At 40.5% G+C, this 19266-nt stretch overlaps 1 protein-coding gene across 3 annotated transcripts; it reads right to left on the bottom strand.

Moving 5' to 3' along the window:
• Positions 1–4222: 4222 nt before the first annotated feature.
• Positions 4223–15426, bottom strand: Vma21 (vacuolar ATPase assembly factor VMA21). 3 transcript variants are annotated; one of them, XM_085684924.2, is made up of 4 exons: positions 14631–14666; positions 14015–14037; positions 11436–11545; positions 4223–8166 (listed from the first exon to the last, which is right to left on the bottom strand). In XM_085684924.2, exons 1-4 carry the CDS (start codon positions 14649–14651, stop codon positions 8024–8026), a joined length of 297 nt encoding a protein of 98 aa, XP_085541050.1. In that variant the 5' UTR covers positions 14652–14666; the 3' UTR covers positions 4223–8023. The 3 variants fall into 3 exon arrangements, with proteins under 3 accessions (XP_085541050.1, XP_085541049.1, XP_048313436.1); XM_085684923.2 differs by lacking the exons at positions 14015–14037; positions 14631–14666 and adding an exon at positions 15272–15426; XM_048457479.3 differs by lacking the exons at positions 14015–14037; positions 14631–14666 and adding an exon at positions 15027–15191.
• Between the last annotated feature and the right edge of the window lie 3840 nt (positions 15427–19266).

Genomic DNA, 19266 nt, shown 5'->3' on the forward strand with positions numbered 1-19266 from the left:
GGAATATTATTTTAAGGTGTGTTACTTTTGTTTATGTTGCATGTGTTAACTCTGTGTTACTGTGCCTGTCTAAAACACCTGATGGTTTAATAAAGAGCTGAATGACCAATACCAAGGCAGGAGAGAGAAATAGGTGGGGCTGGCGATAAATATGAGAAGAAGTCTGGAAGGAAGGGATCTGGGAACAAGAGAGGAAGGAGGAGGACTTCAAGGGTCAGCCACACAGCCACACAGTTACACAGCCAGTCACAGAGTAAGAAGGAAAGAAAAGGTATACAGGAATAGAGAAAAATAAAAGCCCCAAGGCCAAAGATAGACAAGATAATTTAAGAAAAGCTGGCAAGAAACAAGCCAAGCTAAGGGTGGGCATTTATAACTAAAAATAAGCATCGGTGTGATTTATTTGGGAGCTAGCTGGTGGTCCCTGCAAAGAGCCTAAAGAGCCAAAAGAGTAAAACATCAAACAACAGTGGTGTACAATATCACAAGTGCATGCATGCACATAATAATAACATATAACAAATATGTAAATTTTACAGGTTTAAATCTATTCCGTGGACTGTGGTCATGTTATAAGATATCATCATAAAGTTACACAAAGGTTATGACCAGAAGGAAAATTGTTTTAGTACTAATAAGGAAATCAAATGATATAAACAATTATTCGTTGTGATGGTTTATCTTCATTGTCAACTTGACTAGATCTTCTGACCTCCTGAGACACAACTCTGACTATGTCTGTGAAGGCCTCTTCCACGAGGCGTCCCTGAGGAGGACCCACCAGGTATGGGCTGGGTACACAGTCAACAGGTGAGCATGAGCAAAAGGGGTTGCTGAGCACCAGCACTCGTGCCTCACTACTTCCGGCCTGTGGGCATAATGTAACCAGCTGTTATGCTCCTGCTGCCATGCCTTTCCTCCCCTCCCAAGTAAGAACTATAAAGAACAGTGCATTCAGATGACATCGACTAGAAAGAGTGAGCACTTTCTAGGAACTCTTGTGTTGTAGGTCAGGATAGAAAGCACTAAACCATTTGTTTCATACAGGTCAGGGATCAGCTCCTTCAGTAGCTCAAGAATCCAGAAAGCACATATTAATGAGAAAGAAAGAACCCACTAAAAGGGTATAGGGGGAATGACATTTGCTTACTTGGTGCATGTACTTGATATCTGTTCTGTGCCAGTTCCAAAGCTTGGCACTGAGCACACAGAGCGGGGGAAATTTTGACTGACATATTTTCTGCATGTATGGTTGATTTCTGGACCTCAGAAAGACACCCAAAAAAGTCTGTTGAGAATTTGAAGCTACCTCTCAGCTTGTTTGAAGATACCCATTGTGTCACTGCCATTGGTGTTTTGAGAAACTTGTGGCCTATGCAGAAAAATGAACCGACAGGTGGTGCGGGAGGTCCTCCTGTCTCTGTGTTGATTTTATTGGTTAATGAATAAAGAACTGCTTTGAGCCTATGACAAGGACAGAACAGAACGAGGTGGGAAAAGCTAGAGTGGATGCTGGGAAAAAGAAGGGCAGAGTCAGAGAGAAGCTATGGATGGAGCCACTGCCAGAGTCAGACATGCCGAAACTTTACCCAGTAAGCCACAGCCACGTGACCACACACAGATTAATAGAAATGGGTTAAATTAATATGTAAGAGTTAGCTAATAAGAAGCTAGAGCTAACGGGCCAAGCGGTGATTTAATTAATAGTTTCTGTGTGATTATTTCCAGTCTAAGCTAGCCAGGTGGCCAGGAACCAACAAGGGGCTCCTGCAACAGATGAGATCCCACCTTTTACAGTCTACCTATATTTACAGTCTACCTGTATTTCCTGGCTTGGAGCTTTCTTTATCTGTTGGTTATAAATCAATGCCAAGTGCTTCTCATATTCATCTTAGATTTTTAGGGAGGGTGCCAGTGTAGTGTGACAGGGATCCTCATAGGATGAGATGAACACAAATTTCCATGGAGGAGTGACCATTTGAGGACAGGACAAACAACAAACATCCGCAAGGCACGGAGAGAGGCTCTGGGGAGAATCAACCCACCCCACACGTTGATCTCATAGTTCTGACCTCTAGCATTGTAAGGAAATATGGTTGTATGCACCTCCCACCCCTCCACCCCCGGTCTCACATATCTCAGGCTGTCTTTAAACTTGCCATGTAACTCAGGATGAACTTGAACTTCTGGTACTCCTGACTCTACCTCCTGAGCACCAGGATCATAGAGTGTGCCACGAAGCCCCCGCTTTGCAATCATTGACCACACTGAGTGGTGCTTTGTGGCAGCAGCCCCAGAAGCCCAAATACATAAGCAATAGAGTTACTGTCCCATCCCATTTATAGCTTCTACCAGTGATCAGAGTGGAAAAGAGAGTGGGAATCTTGGGCCATATTAGAACCCTGTCATCTACAGGTGGCAGTTCCATCAAACCCCTTGGCCAACTCATTCAAAACTACTGGTTTACCTTTTATGACTTATTTCATTTGTTGAGCTCTCTAATTCTTCCCTATTTACTAATTTACTCAATTTTTAATTTTAATTGGTCCAAGGGGACTAGGAGAAAAATGGAGGAAGAGGTCTGTGTTTCTAACTAGTAGCTACAGAAACTGCCTTGGCCTGTTGATAGGGCAGAGTAGAACTAGGCAGGGAAAACTATACTGAATGCTGGGAGAAAGAAGGCAAAGGAGAAACCATGGAGCTGCCAGCTAAAACCTTGCCAGCAGGCCACGAGTTTCGTGGTAAAATATAAAATACTGGAAATGGGTTAATACTAGATGTAAGAGCTAGCTACCAATACACTTAAGTGATTGGTCAAGCAGTGATCTAATTAATAGTTTCTGTGTGGTTATTTCAGGTCTGAGCTGCTGGGTGGTCAGGAAACAAGTTAGCAGCCTCCAACAACACATTAGGCAATAAAAAATCTACAGGTGACAAAGTGTACAAAAGTATGTGTGTACATTGTATGCAAATACTCAGCCATTTTACATAAGGGACTTGAGATGTACAAAGATACACAGGTGCAGTGGTGACAGAAATAGAAAGGGATATGAGAATGGGGATGCTGTAGGGCTTCAGAGCTAAGTACACAGCAATCCTGGGAACACAGACCCACAGGTATGGAGAGAAAGAGCGTGATGACCCTGCTCCAACCATTTGGTCCCCTTCCTGAGCCACAACTGGCAAAATTTGGTACAGAGCGATTGTACTGAGATCTTCCTATTTCCTAGGACAGAGTCAACACACAGATCAATACAAATACTATAAAGCAGCCATATTTTAAACAAATGTCTTCAAGTCCAGTTCATTTAGAGACAAAACTGTATCTCTCCTAGCAAGTCCCATCAGGAGGCACTGAAGGGATTGTCCTTGATTTCCAGGCTGCACTCTCAGAGGTATGGAGTTAAAGGTCCGGGTTACATTTGCACAAATGGTAGCTTTTAATTACATTCCACAGTCTGGTTCCAGTCACCATAGAAGCAATTGGTTTCTATAATGCTATTACCTGTGTCCTAAGCTTCCTGGACATCTCATTATCTGTATTTTTGGAACTAAGACCTTTCAAATGATAGTTGGAATGGGATGCTATTTATTGCTAAGGATTAGTTGGAGTCCCCAAAAGCACCAAAAGGAGCTGGAGCCAAAGCAATAAACAAGATACAGGAAATTAGCCGTGGGTGTGTGCTGTAATGTTAAAGGTCCCCAGGAATTCTCTTAATGAGTCTCAAATACTTTCAACCTTATTCCTTTAGTGGAATTTGAAATCCATTTATTCCCCCAAATTTACAATTTGTGTTTTGAAACAGGATCTCATGTAGCAAAGGATGGCTTTACACTTCCTATATGTATCTCAGGATGAACTTGAACATCTGGTCCTCCTTCACCTCCTAAGTGTGTACTTCCACATCTGGCTGAAGCAAGCTTTCTTTAACCTATCTCCAAATCAATTCTAACTGATTCACCCTAGTTGGAATATAACCAATCCGTCCACCTCAGTACCCCACGCAACCCAAATATCTCCATTCTTTCATGTGATATAATAAACCTTAACCTTGACAGCTCTATTCTTATACTGTATGGTACACACAGAAGCAAACACACATTTAAAAACTGAACTCTGCACATATTTTACATTATAAACAGAAACAAGCACACAAACACATTTTAAAACCAGGGGTTAATAAAAACAATATCCACTAAATGAGGACACAGCACAGTAGTATTACAGATACTATTTTTTAATGACAACAGGTGGTAAATAAATACAAATTACAGGCTACAGTATACTGAATACAAAACCCATTCAAGTAAAGACTAGAAAAGCATCACTTAACAAGTCAGTCTGATGCAAGTGGCTAAGAAATGCAGGCCCCATTGTGATGACACAAGCTTTACAGACAGCACATTGTCACCCCCACCCCACCCCACTCCCAGTCAGTGGCCATAGCATGGCCAGTGACACTGGTGACTGAAAATTCTAACACTCAGCATTGACATCAAAAGACATCTCTGTAACAGGTTCACTATGCAAAACTCAGACAAGAATATGTGAACGTTCTTTGCAAATTGTAAGGTGCTGTGCAGATGTTGTTAGCTATTGCTATTATTCCTGTTCAGTGAAACTTCACCAAACGTGGAAGGAAGACTAGATTGTATAACTGACAATATGACTTACAGAACATCTTAAAAAGAACACATACTTCAAGCACACATAGCAATTAACACAGATATAAGTGTGGCCGGCAGTGATATGGAAAGATACCAGACTTTCATACAGAATAAAGGGTTAAGCTATTCACAGGGTATTGATGGGGAGGTCCCTAACATCTCTGAGAGTAATTCATTTTTCAAGGTAACTCCATCCCCCTGAAAAAAAGTTCTGTCAAGCTATTTACACTCCAGCACAACCCTGGTGAAAATAAATTTAACAGCTAGTAGAATCTGAATGGTTGTATATTTTACTAGTGAATGACAGAAGACTTGAGTAAAGAAACCTGCCATTGACCTAAGTGACAAATACAGTACCATCATTGAACTAATTATCAAATGGGCCTAACAAGTCTACAAATTTACTATACCTAGGCACTAAATATGAAACTGTCTGGAGATATAGTAGATACATGTAAATCAAGATTTCAATCCTTTCTTTCATATACCTTCAGCTTTAGCTTTTCTTAGTTGCACCTTACTTGTCTAAATACTTTTACTGACTAATATGACTTTCCTCTATACATAAGATTTACATGAAAATAAAGACAAACCCATTGGCTGCTTCTTTTGATAAAGTGAAATTGGTCCCGTTTTTTGTAGAATTTTGCTATTGATTCAGGCTCTCCTGTAGCCCCAGGGTGGCCTTGAACTCCTGATCCTCCTGCAACTGCTTCCCAAATACTGGAAGTATAGGTGTGCTTCTGCCTGCAGGGCTGGCTCAGTATGAGTTTTTTGATGTAAACTTTCAAGTTATTATAATTACTGTTAGATTCCCATGAAACACCCAGTTCTGTTGAATAGCAGGTTTAAAATTCTTTACTATCATCGCAAACCAGAATGCTACTGTAGCACGTGAAAAGGCAGCCATTTGAAGAGTGAATGCTATCAATCGCATCCTACAGCAGACCTTCCATTGTTTCAGTACTGCGGGAAAAAATTATTGGAGGCAAATCAGAAGGTGAGGAAGGTGGTGTTACAGCAAAGGTGGTAAAATCAGTAGCTTGCACTGACACTTCAAGTTATACTCCCTAATTGAGATTACTGTTATAATCAGGTTTTGAACATCAGTGAACATATTCCTGCCGGAAAACACTTAACAATTAACTGTAACTTTTCTTCTAACACATTATGAAATATGTACTTTGTGCAAGAGGAAACTAGTTAGATATCTTTTAAAAATGTCAAATACCACATTCATTGACATAGCTAACAGCAGCAAATTCAAGAACGAGCAGTCCAAAATCCTAGGAAAAAATGAACAGCTTTGAAAATAAATCTATTCTGTAATAATTCTAAGTATCAATGTGAATATTTGATTTTAATGTTCAAACACATTGTACTTTATCAAGGGAAAATTACATGTGTTTACATGTACCCCTGGTTAAAATACTTTAAAAGACCTGTACCATTATTTAGTCAGCAATGTGTAAAATCAAACAAAATAACCCGACTGTGTATTTTACAAAGAGTACAAGATCCCTAAAGTAGAAGAAGAAAAAAACCTTAGCATTACATAAAAAGAAACTGAGTGGACAATTCTAAATACAATAGGCCACCTAATAAGGGAACCATCTAGAAATCTAGTACATAATGTCTGAGATTCAACTATCTTAATACTAAAAATTGCAGTCTTTACAAAATAAAGACCCTTATATTTGGAATACTCACTTTTAAATACAAACTACATACAACAGTTAAATTTAAGAATTAAGAACAACCCTTTAATAATTACATTAATCTTGCTTTTGCGATAATGTAACACAAACACATATCTATATGTCTAATCACCTCTATTTCTCTAGTCTAGTTCCACAGCATAAAAATAACAGCAGACAAACAAATCAATGGCAAACATTAAAGCAGGGGCCACTCATTATATAAGAATTATCAGTAACAGTTATTTGAACACTCTTCATTTTTACAATTACATTTAATTCACATATAAAAACAAAAAGCATACATGCTTATGGGGTACTATGTAATGTTTTGATATATCCACGTTATACAGTATTTAAATTGAGTTATCTCAAAATTTTATGAAAAAAACATTGAAATGTGAATTTGAGAAGACTAAAGGTAGACAATGGGCAAGATCAGGTATAGGAAAAACTGCAAACAGTTCTTTGGTAGAGTTGGCAAGATCTAAACTTAAACCAAGGTTGTAGTGTATTTGGAACCAGCATTAAGAAACAGGAGTTGTGAACTAAACTACTGATGGTCTGCGAGTAGTAACATTATGGGCCAATTGTTACATGTATTTTCCCAGTGTTTTACAGAACACATATTATGAACTTTTAAGAAAAAAATAAATATTTGGGGAATAGCATTTTTAAAATTGCAAATACACAGTACCAAGTGGTTTATCTGACCACAGACTGAAGGTACCAAAGCAAGGTAACAGGGCTTTTTATCTGGGGCAAGAGTGTTCTCATCAAAAAAGACTTGAAGGATTATCTATAAATACAGGATGTAACTTAGCACTGATTTTTTTTTTAAAAAAAGGATCAACAAAAACTCCAAGACTATCTCATAAGAGATGTGTTTAAGACTGTATACACTCTCCATGTGTGAAAGCTGGACATTTTGGCATTCTAATACTTATTATATACTATCTATTTTATATATTAAATGGGATTTTGATAAACTTTGCAACTGAAGCCTAATTTCAAAGAAAAATGAGGGCACAATGTTAGCATGATAATCACAATGCTGACAGTCAGCTCAATTCTTTGCCTCTGTAACCCTAAATTCTTTGTATGAATGGGTGTGATTTCAGCAACTTTCCCCATTAAATAATGGAATGTGAGAGTTTTCCTTCCTCAGTGACATTCAGATTAACTATACTGCCTACAATTTAGGGAACTTTTCAGAGGAAATTAGAATCTCAAATGCAAGGACTGGGTATTTTCCAGGAAATCCTCCAGTGAAAAAGGAAATTTAGATTTGCTTCACTAAGCATTTCTTAATCTACCCAAATAAACAAAACTTAAAAGTATAAGGCAAATCACTATACGTTTTTGTTGTTATAAGGTAATCAAATTCTTCCTAGGATAAAATATAACTCTCTTAACATATACATTTGTACCTATTTAACTTTTCCAAATTTTTGTTTGCAAATGGAGATTCAAAGTTCAAAGTGACCATATCATATTAGTGGGTGGGTCAAAATTTAGCCAAATGCGACTGACTCCTTAAGACTGATTTTAACATGTTCTTTCAACTTTATTCAAACAATATGTATTTATTATCAATATCCCAGAAGTACTTAACATATTCAAAAATAATTTCATGCTATCAAAAGGTGATGTTCACTTTAATCCTGTTTGCCTTCACGCCACTGCCGTGAGCCTTCATTCCAGGCCACATAGACAAACAGGGCCAGAACCACATGAACAGCAACAACAGCAACAATTGCAGCATAAAAGTAGCTGTCTCTATTGGACATTCCAAGGGCACCTATTGAAAAAAGAAAAAAAAATTTATTCCTCACCAAACCACAAAATTCAAAGCCTAAGAATTCTGTTTGGAACGGGGACCATTATAAAAAACAACCACCCAACCAAATCGCAGAGTAATGTAACTTAGTCCCAAGGACTACATCTACAAAACAAGTCCTGTAGCTAGGGCTCAGGCAACATTGCAATGCAGAAGGCACAGAAAGACTGTAAGAGACAGAAAATCAGGGAGTGTTATGGGATTATACCTCCTAGTAATGTCAGAAGATATAGCCCTAAAGTCTCACCAACATGACTCCCTAGACTTGAGCTGAGCAAGAACAGTAGACACGCTGATATGGAGGAAGAAAAGCCCAGGAGGCCTCAGCTCTACACAAAGAACTACAGGCAAGTAAGGAATACTAAGAGTGAGAAAGAAATTTTCACAAGGAATAACACACCAATTGGTTATCCAATATACCAACTGGTCAGCCTGTAAAACATATACACACAAGTAACACTATGCAGACTAAGCATGTTGTACTTAATATTTAGGAAAACACATAGACACAGAAGACACACACTTAATGAAAAAAGAGGTGTAGCATAATTAATAAAAACTGAGAGACAGATATTGGTGTTGAACCTGAAGGTCAGAAAAGCAAAACATCCAGCCACTGGCTCTTCCCTCTCCCTCAGTCTGAAATGGCGATCCTGCCTCCAGGACTCTCAGAATGAGACTGTGACTGAGAGCCGCCTATTCCCGTTTTACAATCCTCTCTAGTGCTGGGATTAAAGGCGTGCACCACTTCCACCTGGTTTCTATGGCAAACTGGTGTGGCTACTGGTATTAAAGGTGTGTGGTATTAAAGGTATTAAAGGCTGTAAGGCTGACCAGTGGGGCTGAACCTCAGGCAAGCTTTATTTATTAAAATACAAATGAAATAGCACTACAAAGAGGTCATGAATTTGAAAGAGAGTAAGAAAGGGAAGATGAGAAAAGGAATGGAAGGAAGAAATGATATAATGTATATTATCTCAAAAAGTAAAATAATATAAAATAAAAAACTATAAAAAAGTCTTAAAAAGAAAGAAGACATAAAAGAAATGTATACAATCACACATGAGAGACAGAATGGTTAGAATGAGCAGAGATACACATGGTTCTTTCCTCTTCCTCCTCTTCTTTCTGTTCTTCCTCCTGTTTCTCAATATTCACAAGATCTCATTCTGTAGACCATGGTGGCTGGGAAGTTGAGATCCTCCTGTCAGTTTCTTTAGTACCAGCATTACGGGTGTCTCCTGTCATGCCCAGTTCTACATTTTAAAATTCACACCAGCTATTAGGAAATGCTCTTGACATTATACCACTGGTTGCCATAACTAAGTCCATCATTTTGTACAAATAACATATATGAATTAAAATATGTTTCCACATAAAATCCAATGACAAAAACTTATAAAAAAAATTATAGGGTAAAAATAGTTCAGCATAGGCAGATGCAGAGATCCATAGCCAAGCACTGGGCCAAACTCCTGGAGTCCCATTGAAGAAAGGGAGAAGGGATTATATGAGCAATGGGGGTCAAGATCATGTTGGGAGGCCCACAGAAACTGCTGGCCTCAGCTAGTGGGAGCTTATGGACTGATAGCCGTGGAACCTGCATAGGACCAAGCTGGGTCCTCTGAATGTGGGTAGCAGTTGTGTGGCTTGGTCTATTTGTGGGACCCATGGCAGTGGGACCAGGAGTTATACCTGGTGCGTGAACTGGCTTTTTGGTGTGCATTCCCTATGATGGGATACCTTGCTCAACCTTGATACAGGGGGGAGGGACTTGGTCCTGCCTCAACTCAATATGCCAGGCTTGGCTGACTCCCCATGGGAGAGCTTGCCCTCTCTGGGAAGTAAATGAGGGGTAAGGGAAAAGTGGGGGGGGTAAGGGAAAAGTGGGGGGGTAAGGGAAAAGTGGGGGGGGGTAAGGGAAAAGTGGGGGGGTAAGGGAAAAGTGGGGGGGGTAAGGGAAAAGTAGGGGGGGAGTAAGAGGAGGAGAGGGAGGGGGAACTGTGGTTGGTATCTAAAATAAAAATAAAATAAATAGTTCAGCATGAAAAGGCACTAACACAGCCTGCTCTATAAAATCAGAAAATACCAAGGGTTGTTTATTTTTAATATCAATACGATTTCTTATATACATTTGTAGCACAAATCTCTGATTTTATACACGTAGACAGACATTTAAGAGCAATGAGAGAAAATGAAAGAGCATTATAAGTAGAATTGGCATCCAGTTACCAAATTACATTGCTTTAGTTTATAATTCTACCCCTAAAATAACATAGGAAAGACATCTCATAGTATAGAAGGAGCGGCGGGCTGGCCGCCTGGCTAGCTTTGCCCCTGAAATAATTACACAGAAACTGTATTCTTTTAAACACTGCCTGGCCCATTGTCTCCAGCCCTTTATTGGCTAACTTTCACATAATGATTCAATCCATTTCTAATAATCTGTATGTCACCACGAGCTCATGGCTTACCAGGAAAGATTCAGCATGTCTGACCCTGCAGCTTTATGGCGGTGGCTCTCTGCCTCTGCCTGACTCTGCTTCTTACTCCCAGCATTTTGTTCTGTCTACTCCACCTATCTAAGCTGCTGTCCTATCAAAAGCCAAGGCAATTTCTTTATTAACCAATGAAAGTAACAAATAGACAGATGACCCTCCTACATCATCATAGTTCCATGAGTGTCCGTAAGGGAAGAGAACAGTGCCCATGCCACAGACCTTGGAAGTACTGTTTTCATCTCCCATTTTCACCAGTTACTTGTGGTGCAGACAGAAATTACTTACCTTTGTTGTACTGCATTTCTAAAATACATATTAATTCAGAAGTTTGTCGTGGAGATTCTGTAGATAATCTCATGTAAAGCATTTAAAGCAATACATTATATGTAAGAAACATCAAAAAAAATTTGTTTTGTTTTTAAGACAGGGTCTCATGTAGCTCTGCTTGGCCTCTGACTCTTTTATGAGTCCAGGCCCTAATTCTGCCTCCACCTCTCAAGTATACTCATGCAGCACCACACCAGCCAACCAAAGCATATGAATTCTTAATGGATATGTGCCTGCGTGTGTGCATGTGCGTGTGTGTGTACAGTTAAGCAAGATATATAATATACATATTATATACTATTTAAACAAAAGGAATAAGAAAACAACTTTAACAACAAAAAGATTTAGAAAACCATTGAACAAATTAGAAAAGATAAATGTCCTCAAGCATGTAAAAATTACCTTCGAATACATAAGATTTAGTTGTAAAATACAACCCGATAGGAACTGTGATCATTAAAGCTGTGAAGAACAGGAGTGTCTTGAGGGTTGAAGCTAAAGTGTTTTCATTTCTGGAAAAAAAAAGTGAACAAACAGAATTTTCACAAGCCATATCCAAATATAATAATCACCCTCCTGAAGATGAAAGAATTCTGAGACAAATGGCTTCCATACGCATGCATGTACCTGAACAGGACCCTCAGCTTGGCATATAATGTGCTGGTGCGTGCCCCTGGAATTTACTTCAGAAAAACCCAAAACCTAGGACAAACAGCTCCTCCCCAAGGATTGTACACACTTCTGACCAGAAATAGATAAAACCAGAAAAGACAGATGTATTCTAGACTCAAACTGAGCCATGACCCAGTCAGGGTCTCCTAGAACATACAGCTGGGTGGGAGGAAATGGAAAAGACAAATATATTCATGGTTATGCCATGGAACTCCAAATAAAAGCCTAAAATGGGCAGCTCAACAGCGGTATTGGGACTGAATATACCAATGATGAAGGAAATTTTGAGTAAATTTAGTGTAGCATTGTGTCCTACACTCAGTCTACAAACTCCATTCATGGCTAAGTACTCTACACAGATACAGCCATTTCTTCATATTGTGTGTGTGTGTGTGTGTGTGTGTGTGTGTGCGCGCGCGCACGCGCGCAGACAATGTGAGTAAACATATTTTACAATCCCACATAAATATAAATTCTTCAATAAAAGATGACCAAATCTATAGAAAGAATAAAACAATGGCAACCATGAGTAGGGGGAAAAATTCGGAACTGTGGTCAAAGTCCAATAAAGTAGCAAAGACCCAAGGCCACTGAGTCTAATTAGCTAATCCGCAAGATGTAAATTATATCTCACAAAACTGTACTGTAGTAAACTTGCTGACTTGATTACAGTCCTTGTACAAGTATGAGAAATTAAATCTTACTGTTAAGCTTACTGCCATGAAACAAAAAGTTCAACGATTATCTTTTGTTATGTTACCTAAATGTATTATCTTTTACTATACTCTGTCATTACTGAGCTACATAATCCTCACCATATGTGTATATAATCATACATATAATCAAATATATCATATATATCCAAAATATGAAAATACTCACTATTCAACCACTTCTTTTCTGGGTCTTAGAAAAGCTTTGAAATTTAGATTTTCCTTAGTGATAAATTCATATTTTGTGGTACTGTAAGCATGCAATAATCAGATTATTTATCTAACTTGATAAGGAACAAAAATTCAAAGAAAGGATTGATTGGTTATTCTTACTTATTTAGTTAACTATTTAGTTTTCAATACCAGGGATTGAACTCAGGACCATATATATATGCTAGGCAAATGCTCTATCACTCAACTACCTTTCTACCCCTTTTTATTTCTTATCTTCTGAAACTGGGTCTCACTAAGTTTTCCATGGTAGCCTAGAACTCACTTTGTAGCCCAATTAGACCTTGAACTTGTGATTCTTCTGTTTCCCAGTAGCTAGTATTAAGAGGCCTATGCTACTACATCTAGAGTGTTCTATAGTTAATCTCTTTTAAATACCTACTATCTGGAAAAATTTTTAAAAGCATGAGCCAGAGAGATGGCTCAATGGTATTGTTCTTCCAAAGAACCCAGTTCCAGTCCCAGTTCACAACTGCCTTAAATTCAGGTCCAGAAGATCCAATGCCTCTGATTTCCACAGGCACCTGAACTCATGTGCATATACCCACATTAAAATAATTGTTTATAAACACTTATTAAAAAGATGATACAATGCAATAAAAAATAATAGGGTAAACAAATCACAGTCCCACCAAGCAAATATAACCTTTACTGTATATTACTGTCCAGTCCCCCATAGCCTATATGTATATGTTAATAATTTATGGCCTATTATTATTATTGTTTTGTTTCAAGGCAGAATTTCTCTGTATAGCCCTGGCTCTCCTGGAATTCACTCTGCAAACCAAGCTGGCCTCAAACTCACCACCCCAGAGATCCACTAGCCTCTGCCTCCCTGAGTGCTGGAATTAAAGGAGCATACCACCACCACCCACCCAGGCTATTATTTTCAATACATACATACTACTCTCTACCTTAAACTTCAAAAATTTGTCTCTTCTCTGCTACATGCACAGTTTAAGATTAAGTAGAGTTAACCACTATTTAAAAACAGAAAACTTTTTTTGAGAAATGTCTTTTTAGACAATTTTGTCATTCCACAAATATCACCGAGCATACTTATACAAACTAAAAATTAAGATGGCTGAAATCGCACTAGATAATCCGATCCCATGAAATACACTTGCAGTCTGTCATTGTCCAAAATGTCCAAAGCACAAGGCTGGATCGTCAAAGTTAAGTGTACAAGTTTAAAAAAATAGCTGATCAACTTTCCCGGGTGTTTATACCACTTTTATATTTTTGCTTCTAGCCATAGCCCTCGACACCTGTTGCTTCTGCTGGCAAAAACCAAGTCAGGTAGAATCAGTGACATATTATTTTTTTAAAAAGCAATGGATACCATTTTATTGATTTATTTTATACCTTTGACTAGGAGTTGCTGAGACCTGTCAGAAATGAGGAATGGAAGGAGAAGCCAGAATTAATGTTAGTCACACAAAAAGAATGTTCCCAATGAATCTTATCAAGCTCCTAATCTTTAACACTTTCTAGTTTTCCTACTTCACACAAATTTCTACAGCAAACATTGAACAGATAGAGATTACCACACCTCTCTTTGTGGCAGTCAAGATTTGAATGAGAATGATTTGAAGATTTTTTAAATTCCATTAGAAAACACTAGTAAGTGTCTAGATGGTATACTGTATTGTTAGTATACTTAGTAAGGCTGTCTTTCGGTATTATAAAAAGTCATTGTTGCAAAAAAATACCCATTATCATTAATGGAGAGTAAAAGGATTACAGGGTTGTGGAATCAGCAGGTGTGGCCAGATGTCCACTTTCAAGCCATAGTAACTGTGTGGTCTAATTTTGTGATCTTGGAAAAAAATCACTTATCTGAATTCAACTTCCTGTTTTTCCAAAGCTGAAAACTAAGCAGTTTGCCAAACTAAGAATTAAGAATAACGATGATGTAAATTAACGGTTGCTTCTCTTCCACCCTACTGACTGATTCCCCCCAAGAGAAGCGGCCTCACACCAGGGTCGGCCTCCGCTCCATTTACACCCCAGATATTTACAAGACCATGTGATGTAGGCCCTGGCAGGTTTCAAGATGAAGGAGGCCTGATGCCTGTCCTCAACAGAGCATGCCTGGCAAAAGAGAGACGGCAAATCAGCAAGCTCGCCTAACAACAGGGAGAGGAAATACAAGGAAGCAAGGACTGGGGGCCTGCTCGCTTAAATGAAAGGTGGGGCCACCAGTCGTGAAGCTGCAGGCTGCAAGCTGCCAGCCCTCTTCCGGAGCCCGTAGCAGCCCACGGAGGGGCCTGATCCCAAGGCCGCCCGGTTCGTCATCTCCGTTCCCTGCGGCGCACGCCAGGCCAGAGCCGACACCCCCCCACACACACGGCTACCCAGCCGAACTCAAAAATACCTGAACTCTGGTGGCTGCAGCGCATTCAGCGCCGCTTTATCAAGGCGCTCCATGGCGTGGCCTCAAGGGCAGCAGCAGGCGCGAGATAATTGGCGGGGTTAGGCGACTGCCGGGACCGGGACAATACTAGGCCAGTCGCACCGGAAGTAGCTGGCCGAAGCACGCAGGTGCAGCGCGGCGCGGCGCGGTGACGGAGGAGGCAGCGCGCGCAGGCGCGGGTGGGGCGCGGCACTCACGTGACTTACCCGCGAGGGTTCCGTGGGGCTCGTGCCGGCGCGAGCAGCTCTTTCTCCAGGAGCAGGCCGGGAGAGTAGCCTAGCCACTCGACGTTGAGCCTGGACTTTCCGCGCAACATCGTCCTCCCAGGCCCGGTGCTCTCCTGCGCGTCTCGGTCCTGCCTGCGGTGCCACGGGAACCTGGTCACCCGAAGTGGAGGAGCCGCGGAAAGGACAAGCCGGCCGCCGGCTGTGGTGCTAGGCAACTGAGCAGTTTCCAACAACACAAAAAGCAATGCACATTATTCCACCAGCCCATGAGCAAAGACCTCATTCATTCCTGGCCTTCTTGGCAGTCCAGCAGGAAGTTCAGAGGAATTTAACACTCACCCGAGTCAGGAAAACTAGAGAACTGTCCACCGAAAGAGCCTTTGCTGAGAGTGACTGTTCCACGTTGGTAGCAGGTGACCCAAACTTCCACGTAGGGTTAAAAGTATGTTTTGCAGCTGTTCAGAAATCCGCCAATGAGACAACAGGGACTCAAAAATAGTAAGGACAGATGGAACTATGCTCCCAGGCAACCCGAGAGGCACCAACAGAAAAGGGTGTGTACGCCCCAGGACAGGCTTAGCAAAATTACGTTGCCCCTGGCTGCTAAGACAAGGACAGCCCTTACATGGTCAAGGCTTGACAGGGCTGCTGACCACATACCTATTTTCTGCACCACGGAATACTAAGCATACTTGAAATCACAAGTAAACCTGCCATGGATGGATCTTGGATTGAGCAGTAGGAAGCCCGAGTTTCAATTTAAATGTAGCAACACCTCTGTAGGCCTCATGCAGAATCCTTGGGTGAACCTAGTGGATGAACTCAGAAAGTGGAGAGCTGAGTGCCACAAGTGACATACTGGGCAGCCACTCAAGAGCATGGAGCTTGTAGTCCGTTTTTCTCCACTTTGAGTGGTGGGAAAATGTTAAAGAATATCTCAAAAACAACTCATAAAAATCATTTGAATCTTAACATTCATAAGTAGAATTTTTTGGAACTGAGTAAAGCACATTCATCTGAACTGTCTACTTCTGCAGTGCTGGTTAGATTGGTATGTTGCACAAATTCTTTCATTTTTTTCTGTGCTATCCCACTGAACAACTACTCCCAGAACTCCCCATCCCCTTTTAAAGTTTGACACAGGTTCTCACTCCGTCAAGTCAGCCTTGAGCTCATTCCGTAGCCCAGGCAGGCGGTGGACTCAATCTTTCTGTTGCAGCCTCTCCAGTGACTGAGATTACAGATCTATACCACCAGACATGGTGATATAGGGTTCTTGGCAGGAACACTTTGCTAATTGCTGATCTTGCTAATCATCTCTTGGTCCTTAAAGCCCTGGGGATCCACAAACTTAATAATGAATGTTCTGAGAACAAGTTTTGGTATTTCTAAAAACCTAATGGAACTTCAACAGCTAAACGTCACATTATTTGACTTGAGGTATAAATTATGTCACACTAAGGTAATCCTGTTCATCTAATGAGTAAATGGAAAGACTGTTAGTAAAAGCTAAAATATGCTGTAGTGTACTTGATAGAACAAATTTTTAGAAATACGAGCCTAAAAAGAATAGTCATGTGCACCCAAGAGTATATAGTACACAATATGTGTTAAGCAACTGGGTTTTGTCTGCAGAAAAGGTTCTTGATAGTGAGAAAACTGGGGACTACAATGTAGATGTAGTAATGTTTTCTGGGACCACTGTAACAAAGAACCACAAACTGAGTTGTTTAAACAACAGAAGCTAATCCTTTTCCACTTCTAGAAGCTAGATGTCTGAGATGGAAGTATTCTTTTTTCTAAATTTATTTACTTTTTTAAAATTTCATTTTACATTCCAACCATAGTTCTCCCTCCCATCTTTCTTCCTGTCCCCTCTCGCCTTCCCCCCCAGCCCACATCCCATCCACTTCTCCCAGCAGGAAGGGCTCCCATGGGACTCAACAAAGTCTGGCACATTAAGTTGGGGTAGGACCAATTCACTACCCCCCAGCATCAAGACTGAACATGGCATCCCACCATAGAGAATGGGCTCCAATAAGCTAGCTCATGCACCAGGGGTAGATCCTGGTCCCACAGCCAGGGGCCGCTTAGATAGTTCAAGCTTCACCACTGTCCCCCACATACAGAGGGCCTAGTTCAGTTCAATGCAGGCTCCACGACTGTTGCTGGAGTTCATGAATTTCTACAAGTTTGGTTCAGCTGTCTCTGTAGGCATCTGAAATGGAGGTATTCTTAAGGTTAGTTCTGAGGTCTGCTGGAGAAAGGGATAGCCATCTGTGCCTCTCCCTTAGCATCTGGTCATTGGCTGACACTTGGACGTTTGTGGCGGGGGAGGGTGTTAATCTTTTCATGGTGTTCTCCCAACATGTGTGTCAGTGTTCAAATGTCCTCTCTTCATAAAGACACCAGCCCAATTGCTTTGGGGGGACTACCCTACTTTCATAGGGCAGTATTATAGCTAATTACATTTGCACCAACAATATTTCCAAATAAGGTTACATTCTGAGGTGTAACATGGTCACAAGGGAGGAGAGTATAATAGTAACACCGTTATTTCCCCTAGAATCAGGAAATGGTTCTCAAATATTTGTCTGGAATATTCATTGTTGAGAAAACTGAGGACTATTAAGAGAAGTGACTTGCCCCAGATTTCTAGGTTCCATGATATGATTAGGGGACCTCTAGCCCCTAACTTTTGGTCTAGTACGTTCTCCACAATATTGTTGTAAGTGCCAGTGTTGTCAACCAGGTGACACAGCAGGTATATAAGCAAAGTCAGGTCTTTAGCTACCCCAAGATCTGCAGTACTGTCTCACAAGCCATACATCTCCATTTGGAGCTCCCACTGTGGCTTTGGATAGAACAGCAACACTTGAAAGATCTTCTGGTACTTTCTGAAGTCTATGCCTACACAATATGGCCTTTCAAAAACTGAAATACAAGGAAAACAAAAATAATCCCCACCATACAGTCAACATGTGAGGAATGAGGTTTCATCTGTTTTCCTTTTAGCAAAGGTAGTTAGTCAACAACGGCTCAGGCTTACTGAAACTTCTCCTTCCCCTTTGTGCCAACTAGCCAATTGTGTCAGGTTGTGAAGTTAGGCTGCCAGCAACGGGGTAAAGCGCAGTCACCACCTACAGCAATAAAAGATGAGAGCCATCTTGGGCTCCAGTGTTTATAATGGAGACTGGATATCTTTTTTCCTGAAAATAAAAACTCATGACACATACCCTTTGGTGAAAAATCATGGTTCCACTTCTAGACCAAAATTTAAAGGAGGAAAAGCTAATATAGAAAATTGTGTTTTCAGGATCCCCTAAGCAATGAACTCCACATGTTACTCACCACTGTTTCCTTGAAGTGAATGTCTACCTGCTTCATTTTACAGTCAGTTCACAATCTCTACAAGCTTTATGCCACCCTCATTTTATGTGTTGGAAATCTCAAGCTAAGGAAAATTCTAGGTCTTACCTCCCCTTGCCTCCTAAGTCTCAGTCCTCCGTGTACTCTGAAATTCCACAAAGCTACCTTGTCTGGCTCTATATTCTGCACAGTTAAGCTAGGATCTCAGAGATAGGGAAGGCTCTTGATAAAGGAGCCGCAAGATTCCTGGAGTTCACGGATCAGAGCTGTTCTTGTCCTCCAGACATGCCTATACTGTGTTAGTAGAGCCCTTGTAAAGAAAGTACAGTGTGCACCCAGTAGATGTGTGACTTCGATCTAAGTCCCACATTATTTGGTTTGAAATTTAATAAATCTGGCAGAAATGAAGGTAGGTACTCTAAGGAGAGACTTTTGTCTTTCAGTCTGACTATAAGATTATCAAAGCAATGAACACCAAAGAAATGGGAATTTCCCCAGGAGACTCTTGCTGGGAAAAGGAAAAGGCCCCTGCCAGAGGGGGGAGTTTATCTCTCTGAAAGAGACTTCACAGTTCTAACACTTGTCAGACTACCCTACAGGTAGAG

The sequence above is a fragment of the Myodes glareolus genome, chromosome X (genome assembly GCF_982192425.1).
Source record: "Myodes glareolus chromosome X, mMyoGla1.1, whole genome shotgun sequence".
Taxonomy (NCBI): domain Eukaryota; kingdom Metazoa; phylum Chordata; class Mammalia; order Rodentia; family Cricetidae; genus Myodes; species Myodes glareolus.

What these genes read in the sequence shown, in the direction of transcription:
- Vma21 (XM_085684923.2), bottom strand. Translation starts at nt 15,381, where the DNA reads ATGTTGCGCGGAAAGTCCAGGCTCAACGTCGAGTGGCTAGGCTACTCT. An exon ending in GCCCCACGGAACCCTCGCGG is followed by an intron (nt 11,546 to 15,271) that starts GTAAGTCACGTG and finishes TTTTTTTTCCAG; the next exon opens with AAATGAAAACACTTTAGCTT. An exon ending in TAAATCTTATGTATTCGAAG is followed by an intron (nt 8,167 to 11,435) that starts GTAATTTTTACA and finishes TTTTTTCAATAG; the next exon opens with GTGCCCTTGGAATGTCCAAT.